This window comes from Hylaeus anthracinus, unplaced genomic scaffold, assembly GCF_026225885.1.
Source record: "Hylaeus anthracinus isolate JK02 unplaced genomic scaffold, UHH_iyHylAnth1.0_haploid 13018, whole genome shotgun sequence".
Classification (NCBI taxonomy): Eukaryota; Metazoa; Arthropoda; class Insecta; order Hymenoptera; family Colletidae; genus Hylaeus; species Hylaeus anthracinus.
The window spans coordinates 1-8,867 of record NW_026534441.1 but is presented as its reverse complement, the minus strand read 5'-3'; the positions used below and the strand labels follow the sequence as shown (position 1 = coordinate 8,867).

General features: G+C 33.4%; 2 protein-coding genes across 3 annotated transcripts; both read right to left on the bottom strand.

The window, feature by feature from the left end:
- Window positions 1–5: 5 nt before the first annotated feature.
- LOC128892652 (odorant receptor 46a-like) lies at window positions 6–3,026 on the bottom strand (the record flags this gene model as incomplete). Its single annotated transcript, XM_054153187.1, has 4 exons — window positions 2,233–3,026; window positions 830–1,168; window positions 226–427; window positions 6–140 (listed from the first exon to the last, which is right to left on the bottom strand). Coding segments are annotated over exons 1-4 (1,038 nt in total), but the record flags the coding sequence as incomplete, so codon positions are not given.
- Window positions 2,959–8,203, bottom strand: LOC128892653 (putative odorant receptor 71a). Of its 2 annotated transcripts, XR_008461133.1 has the most exons (5): window positions 7,764–8,203; window positions 5,281–5,482; window positions 5,053–5,208; window positions 3,842–4,031; window positions 2,959–3,082 (listed from the first exon to the last, which is right to left on the bottom strand). XR_008461133.1 is itself a non-coding variant. In XM_054153188.1 (4 exons), exons 1-4 carry the CDS (start codon window positions 8,051–8,053, stop codon window positions 3,987–3,989), a joined length of 693 nt encoding a protein of 230 aa, XP_054009163.1. In that variant the 5' UTR covers window positions 8,054–8,203; the 3' UTR covers window positions 3,801–3,986. The 2 variants fall into 2 exon arrangements, 1 of the variants encoding a protein (XP_054009163.1); XM_054153188.1 differs by lacking the exon at window positions 2,959–3,082 and having other exon boundaries at window positions 3,801–4,031.
- Between the last annotated feature and the right edge of the window lie 664 nt (window positions 8,204–8,867).

The following is an 8,867-nucleotide window of genomic DNA, read 5'->3' as shown; positions in this document are numbered from 1 at the left end:
AGGTTCATCGAGAAGATTTGAGCGCTTGAAAATTCGATGGGAGACGTCGAACGTATCATAATTATCAGAAGGATCTTCCTAGCGTTAGGATCCAACGAAATCCAGTTACTTTTAAATATCATGTCAGAAACCTCCAGACTCTGTAGAGAGAAACATTACGTGGTATTGTTTTCGATTGAAAGTATATTTCAGTTGAAAATTAAATTTGTTATTGTTTAATGGAACCTTCAGCCGAACTTCGTTCCCATACCAACAGAAAAATAGTAATTGCATCACAACACATGTCGCGTAGGTTACGATCTCAATATATTGTGAATTCACTTCCCTTTGCGTCAAACGATAAAGCTCAGAGCACAGAGTCAATGTGCTCACCAAAAACTGCATCATCATTATTGTTTTAAATTCTTCGTTCACCATCTTAGCGAATCTGCAATTATAGCGTCAGAAATTAGTTTATTGTCTCGTATTTATACTTACAGTGAGTGACAAATAGGACAACACACACAGCGTACAACAGTATTGTGATAAGGAAGTTCCCTTATATGGTTATCTAAGATATATAATATTTAGGTTGCGAATTAATAAATATATTGTCGGAAATTAAATTTGTTATTGTGTCTTGTTTTTTCTAAAGATTGTTGGAAACAATAGCCAGTACTTTATAAAAAGCTTATATGTATTTAAGAAAACTATCGAGTACTTTTTTCTGACAGTCCAGAGGACTACGAAAACATCTTCAGACATGATAAACTTGTGTGGCAGTCAGAGTGTTATTGTTGGATATCTTTTTTGAGAACATTTACACTTCCAAAGAAAATGGGGGACTAACTTGTAAATGTGCTTATGAAGACGGACGCACTCCTTCAAGGAATACGTCTCTGGTTCATTAACTCCCTTCTTCAAGCGGTGTTCGAATATCTCAAACAGGCAGTAAATGTGGATCAACAGACCGCTGAATAGACTATCGCTGCCAACGTTTATAAACGCAATCATGATCATGCTTACAGCTTCACAAACGAATGTAACGGTATACACCACAGAAGAGGAATAATTATAAGGTAACCATATTCGATACGCTAATTTCCTTGGATTATCGTCGATCAAAGCCGTCCCAAACATGGCTATTAAAAGACCTAATACGGCAGTGGCGAGGATAATCCCGTTCAACCTGCCAAGCATAACATTAGTATTAAATTTCGATGGGCATTTGTACTTTGGTTTCGCTATTAACACTTTATCTATCGGCAGCTTATTTATAAACTCTTCGACACTAAACATACCACGACCAAGCAACTGACTGGTTATGATTGGAAAGGTATATGTAAAGTTCTGTTACATTTAATGTTAATTTCAGTGTCTACCTACTGCAACCTATTTATTATGTTGTCGGTTGTTTACTTATAATGCTCAATTTGAAAAAGCAATTAAGCTTTTCATTTACTTTGTTATAGTCTGCACGAGTTAATATCAATATATCAGTCTATATGCATATACAGAGTGTTCCTTTATATCTGGGCACTTTTTGGAAGATAAGGTCCTGACTTCAGTACGAATCGAAAAATTGTTTGTCCAATTTTCGAACCGTGGTTTCGTTATCAAGGTATAAGCAAACTGTTAGGAAATGATCTAGAAGCCCGCAAAATAGTTTAAGCCAGCAAGGACGCGGTCATTGCCATCGAGCTTACAGAGATTGAGTCAGTGTCCTCGTAATACCTGCACTAGTGTCCCAGTACCATTGATCGAGTTTAAACGAAAGTCGCTCGCCGAAAGTTACACTTGCCAATTTTATCTGCTTATATCTCGTTAACAAAACTGCAGTACCTAAATTGGTAAAGGACTTTTCGATTCGTACTGGTGTCAGCACCTTACTCTTCAAAACGCGCCCACATATTAAGAAACACCCTGCATACCTACTAAACTACAATGTTATTTTCTACGTTGTAATCTGTGTTTAACTAAAACGATAAATAATGAGCTAACAGTAGTGCTCGACGTATAAATGCTTCTGTGTAAGCGTCTAATTATTTTGAAACGGGGTTCTGTTGTTTCGTCAACATTGCAGAATAACTTCTTCAACTAATGAACTGATCGATGAAAATATTTGTGGCTGGTGATCATCAGATCCTTGACAAAGCTTGCTGCAATCTTGCTAAAACGTAAGAACAATGCGTAAAAATGGTATGAATGTTAATGATGTTGCGATTAATAACGACAATTGTAAAGTAAACTCACTCTGCGAATTTGTCGAATTTCTTTCGTATCGCGATTTCATCGGTACTCACTGGAGCGAGAGGTTCCGTGTTGAGTGTATCGAGTAAATTTACGAAGTTCTTACGATTTTTTAACAAGGTATTCATTTTAAAGAGTGCCGCATTGTACTCCATTGTCAGACGCAAATTCTCAAAGAAATCACTCTGATTATCAACGAGTAAAACTATGTCCAAGGCTTGCATTATTATGACGGTGTAAACTGATAACCAAGAGAAAACCGTATAGATAGTGTACAAAACATATTTGTATCCAGACGTCCAAGAATACGGTCGCCAAAAACCGCAAAAACTCATAACCGTAAACATGAATCGCAGTATAGCCATTATCAAGTTCTTAAAAATTCTTTTCCACAGAAATTTACATTGGTTTCTCGTTGAAGTCCTGTTATTTTACAATATACTTGAAAATATTTGATTTGATTACCTTACTCGTTAAAACACTGTCAAGATGAAGCGATAACTCTAAATCGAGATCTCTACTTTTTCGTCATTACAGCAAAATGTACGGTAAAACTGCCGTCAGGAATAACTCAATTTTTTTTTTCGCGGTGCGGACTCTTTACTGAACGAACGGTGAGATATTACTGAGGGCTATAGAATGCCAGCATTTTTCGATTACCCTTGGACCAAGTAAGTTCTCTTCAGTTACTTCCCCTCTATGTCTGAGAGCATATTATTATCGTAACGACGGGATGCGGCTTCATCAATTAATTATTAATAGTGTTTAAGGGTAATGATGAAGGTTACGTTCCTTGCGTCGTTTTTCTTTGCATTCCAGCATTAGAAAAATTCTAGAAGCTGATGAAAAGTTCCTTAAATCATAAAATATTAAAGGAGTATCCTACGAACCAAACGTTTTTATTATAAAGAGAAGAATAGTTGAGTTCGACTTGTACTACGCGTAGGCTATCATCAGATCGTCTGGATAACTTTACTACAATGTGTCTTTAAATAAAAAAGGAATTTCAGTGTTTGAATGGTTTAATATGCGTCGTCTGATCTCATTTAAAATACACACGTGTTTCACGCTACTCAAATTGGATTCAGTCTAGGAGACAACATGAAATATCGCCCTCGTAAGGGTAAGTTACATATCAGCATTACAATATTGCAAGTTTTGAAGGAAAATATTGAAAGTTGGAAGATGCATTCAAAGAATAGATCTACAACACAAATTCTTTTTCTATGACTTTCGAGTTTCAACATTTTTACTAGTCTAGACAAATTGAAACAAATAGTTTATATAGTTCTGTAAAAAATTAGATATTCAAGAATAATCGCGTATAACGATTATGTGCGTTATCCGACGTTGATATGATAACACGAAGAAGTTATGGAAACGTATAATCGCAGTTAAAATTAACTTATTATAATGTACAAGTTATTTTACTTTTCTAATTAACAAAATTAGAAATCATACGATTGATAATGTAAATGAGAATCTGCATATCAAATTTCACTTTTTTTCATGATTTACAATGTTGATAAATAATGAATGGAAAAGAATTGTTCATTATTAAAATTGTCGTTATAAAAAGTTTCTTGTAGAATTTATTGATATTCGTACCTACTATTGGAGTCTATATACACTAGTACAGTTTTTAAATGTCAATAATTTCCATTATCTTCTCGTGCCTTCCCATTCTCTTCAATTACTTCGTCCTGGAAGATTGAACGATATTTTGCTGAGAATAGAGAGAAAATATCTTGGTCGTACTATCCCTGTCCTTGTTGTAGAACATTATAAGCCGAATAAGCAGTCTTCATCAACTGTAAAAAAAAAAAACAGATATTTAGGATTTAGGAATTTTAAACCCACTTGCGTTGTTAATTTCATTGTTTTTTTTTTTGACTTGGCAAGTACACATATTGGCATTAAATATTTGTGAAATTTTATGAATGATTTATAGTATATTCAAATCTGTATACATTTTGTTTATAAATCTTCGTATTTGTTTCTAATGCATTTTAAGAATAAATGGGGAACCGTGTAGTGCTTACAGTTTTTATATCTTAGGATCATGTCGATTTCTCGAAAAATTAGTTTTTAAAGTTTGTGTTATTTTAACTAAATGTTAGACTTAAGATCAGCAAAATGAATCTTATAAATTCAAATATATACAGGGTGGAGCGGAATTCGTAGTAGTAATGTTTAAAGAAAAACGCGATTTACAACTTCTCCATAATTGTGAATCCTAACGAAATATTCTTGTATCTAGTATATAGCCAAAACTTTATACTTCATGAATTGTAACTGTGTCTGCAAGATAGTTGCAAATTGAAAATATTTTTCCACTGTTTTTCTAAATTATTTATTTGGGGAGAATAGGAATAAACATCAATATATGTTCAACATACAATAAACAAAATATACTGCAATGTAATTGTAAAATTTATTTGGCGGAATACTTATAGATATAGGTTTAATGTAACAAAATAAAATTGAAGTCGTTGTTTAGGCAGTATGCATGCTTTGGATATTTAAATAAAAAGAATACGCTATGCGCAAACATTTATGCGTTGTTGATATGAAAAGTGGCAGGCTTGGTACAGGTGAACTTATGAAGTTCACCAATAGTACTACGTGATTATGGACACAAAAGAACTCTTTTTTTTTTGTAAAACCGTAATTTATACCGGATGGATTGATGAAATTCACAAAACATACCAAAAGAAATTTGCGTCGATTACCGTAAATTATATTAGTAAATTATGACAATTGTTGACAAATTGTTGAGTGCGCCCGATGATTCTAAATTCCGCATATGAATTTCGTACTCACAGTCATAAAAGTCGGGAGGTCCATCGAAGCAATATAAAAACTATTGAACTCTATAGGGATCGTAGCTCGTTTCATAATCATTAGAAGAATCTTCTTCGAGTCGTTATCCAAAACTGTCCAGTTACTATCAATTACCATCTCAGGAACACTGAGACTCTATGGAGTAGAACGTTGAGTAAACTTCCGATTGTTTAATCGTAGATTAAATTCTATATCTTAAGAAAGCACCTTTTCTTTGACTTCGTTCCCATACCAACAGTAGTACAACGCCTGAATTAGGACACAGCTCGTGTAAAACACAGTTTCGATAAGTCTTGAGCCCAGTTTTCCTTGCGTGAAACGATAAAGTGCGCTGCATAAAGCCAACATGCTCACCAAAAACTGAATAAACATAATTACTTTAAATTCTTCATTCACCATCGCCGCGAATCTGCAATGATGACGTAAGATGATAATTTCATTAAACACGAGTACATTAATCTACTATCGAAATTGTTTAATGTTTGGTAGAATAGAAGCTAATTAAATCAAGAATCTACTACTTCTAGATAAAACCGTGAGTGTAGCCATGCAAACTTTAAAAATATCGAACACTTGCCGGAGACTTCAACTCAGTCAACAATTTTAACCCTTTGCACTTGGTCGTCCCCTCTAACAATAAGTGTTATTAACTTCCCGATTTATAGGGAAGTTATTGTATTTTTTTATTGTTTTTTTTTGAAAAGTGAAGTATATCGCAATGGTGTCAACTTAACGAAAGCATTATAAAGCAATTGTATAACGAAAGTAGGTGAATGAACATACTACATATCAAATAATGTAAATTGGGAAGTAAACAAGCAGACCTACGATCGAGACGAGACGGAAATATAAGAAATAAAAATGTGATTTTCTCCTATAAATATGTACCTTGATATGTAAAGATTCATATTACATATACCAGGTATTATTACAATAAATTTCATTGTTCCAAATTTCCAAAATTTAATATGACTAGTTTCTCGATTTCATATTTTGCAAAGAGATGACTCCGAGTGCAAGGGGTTTATTGCAGATACATTACATTATAGACGTAATCATAATACATGGCGTTTGGACATTATATCTTATATAACGCAAACATTTAACTAAATATTTCTTGCTATGCGTTTGTAGAGGACCAACAGTAAGAGTGTAATTTTTTTAACGAATTGAAACTCAACGAGGTACACCACGTTTGAGATTAAAAGAAGGCTGATATTAACGAATGTTTGTTGACAGTACTAAATATATATCTTAAGTATGTTACACATCTACTAAAGGTACATAGTTTAAACAGTGTCTCTACAAAATGTCATAAAACACATGGTAACCTATTTAATATATATTTACTTTTTATGGAAACTCCTTTCTAAGAAATCTTGTTTTTTTAAAACAAATTAAAATTTAAGAAAATTCATATAAACAACGGCAATAATACTTACGGTATTTATAAAACTTCTAATTCTATTCAATTCTATCCATTAAGATTCGTGAAATCTAATTCACACTACGCGTTACCATTCCGCCCTATGTTCTCTTTACATATAATCTCACATAAAATCAAATTATCCCACATATAAACATTTATTTTGTTTCGAAAGGTAGAGTTCCCGCTAAGGAAATAAGTTTGAAGATTATCCCTAAGATGATGATACTTACTTTAATTTTTCTTTCTTTATTTATTATACTAGTAGGAGTATATCTTATCCAAAGTATAACATTCTGTAAATAAAGTTCTAACATTCGACAAGCTCGGAAGCTATCTTTTTGGATATCAAACGTCACACTGATCCTTGTGTGTAATGCTAAATATCTCAAACAGGGCTCAAACGGAAGTCTACATTACCAATAATTTCATTAGGCTGTTTCATGATTCGTGAAGTATTCTTTAGTTTTAGCTATTAGTTTTGTTTTATTGAAATGGACTTTCGAAACTGTGGAACTTTAATCTGCTTCGACTGATTTTCTTTAGTGCAATTTTGTCCATTTATCGTGTTCCTTGTATATTTATGAATGTATACCATTTCGTACGAGCAGGCTATTTTATAGTTGCTTGATGATGAATGCAGCTATTGTGGGTTTTTGTGGAATGCAAAAAATTGTTCAGCCTTGGTTTACAAGATGGAGACTTGATATTCTATTTTGTGATTAGTATCCTCACAAAATATCATCATTCTGCTGATGCAGTCTATCTTATCTTCTATTCGGAGATGTAAAACAATGATGTTTATGCATATTTTTGGATTGCTTTTAATACTATTTCTACGATAAAATCAAAATAACGTCAATAGCTTCTGTTTAAGCCCCATCTGATTTACCCTTCTTCCAATTTTTTTTAATGGTGGTCAGTGACCCAAGACACGAGTGTCATTATTAGTCATCAAAGATCCATGAAAAAAATATATTTATCTTGAATGGTGCGACACATACAAATATTAGTGTGTCATTTGACTCCTGAAGAAGTTAACGTAATGCCGGCAAAATGTCGGTAGGTCTTCTACGAATGACATGGATTATATCTAGAAGCTATAGTTACTATGAACCATGTAGAACCATACTGTGAGAATCTCAAAAATCTTATTTTTCTAAATAGTACATTAGAAATTTGAATCTATATTTCCACGTACGTTTGTCAATTTTGGCTTCTCTTCTTCGAAACATGCAAATTGCTTAAAAAATGGGAGACCAACTTGTATATATGTTTATGAAGTCGAACACACTGTTTCATTGAATCGGCTCTATATTCTATAATATTTTTCAACCGGAGTTCAAGTATCTCTAAAACACAGCGCGTGTGGGTCATCAAGCCGCTGAATAAGCAATCACAGCAAATGCTTATCAACGCGCAGAGTGTAATACTTGAAGCTTGAAAAACGAGAGTGATCGTAAATAAAGTAGGAGAGGAATAATCGTAGGGAAGCCATGCTCTGTACGATAATTGCCCTCGTCTGGAATCTGTGAAGATCGTTGTTCCTATCATACAAACTACAAACGATACAGCTGAAGTCGTGAACCAAATGGCATTCCACCTGTAAAGATACTACAGTCAAACTTTGTCAAGTATTTCAATGAATAAACTGTTAACCGAGTGTAATGAGTTCACTGTTAACTTGTTAATTGATAATTTCTTTTCGTTGATGTGATGATTTAATTCATTTTTATATCGCACCAACAAATTTACAACCTTTTTTCGTTATCACTACAAAGCCATTTGACTGTTGTTTCGCGTATCTGTAGTTTATAGTATACAGGATGAGTCATCTAAGATTTTGTACCTGAAATACATCCGCTGTTTTTGATTATACGAAAGCGATTTTTGTTTGCACGTTTTGCAACGAGACGGTATGATTACAGATGATTATAAAAATCTTTGACTTAAAATATTTTAAACATCATAAGTTACATGGAAATGCATGGCAAGATGTGTTTTTCAAATGCTACACTAGAATACCTTCTTTTAATGCATCTGGGTGAAAAAGACTATCTTGAAATACTGTTTTGTTGTTTCGATAGCATTGCAAACTACCTTAGTTAATCGACAGAACATTACTAGTTGGTCATCAGTTAGATCCACGACGAAGATTACTGCAATGTTGTCGAAACAACAGGCCAGCACGAAATAATGAAATGATTGTTACTAACACTGCTATTTTTAACGACATTAAGCACAGACTCACTGTACGAGTTTGTCGAATCTCGTTCGTATCTCGATTTCGTAAGTATTCACTGGAGCAAGAGGTTCTACGTGAAGTATGCGAATCAAATTTACAAAATTTTCAATATTCATTAGTAAG

Excerpts from the sequence above, each read along its gene's own strand:
- LOC128892653 (XM_054153188.1), bottom strand. The coding sequence starts at position 8,053 with ATGATAGGAACAACGATCTTCACAGATTCCAGACGAGGGCAATTATCG. Across the intron at positions 5,209-5,280 it reads GGAACGAAGTCAAAGAAAAG|AGTCTCAGTGTTCCTGAGAT; the intron begins GTGCTTTCTTAA and ends TCTACTCCATAG. Across the intron at positions 4,032-5,052 it reads ACCTCCCGACTTTTATGACT|ACTGCTTATTCGGCTTATAA; the intron begins GTGAGTACGAAA and ends CAGTTGATGAAG.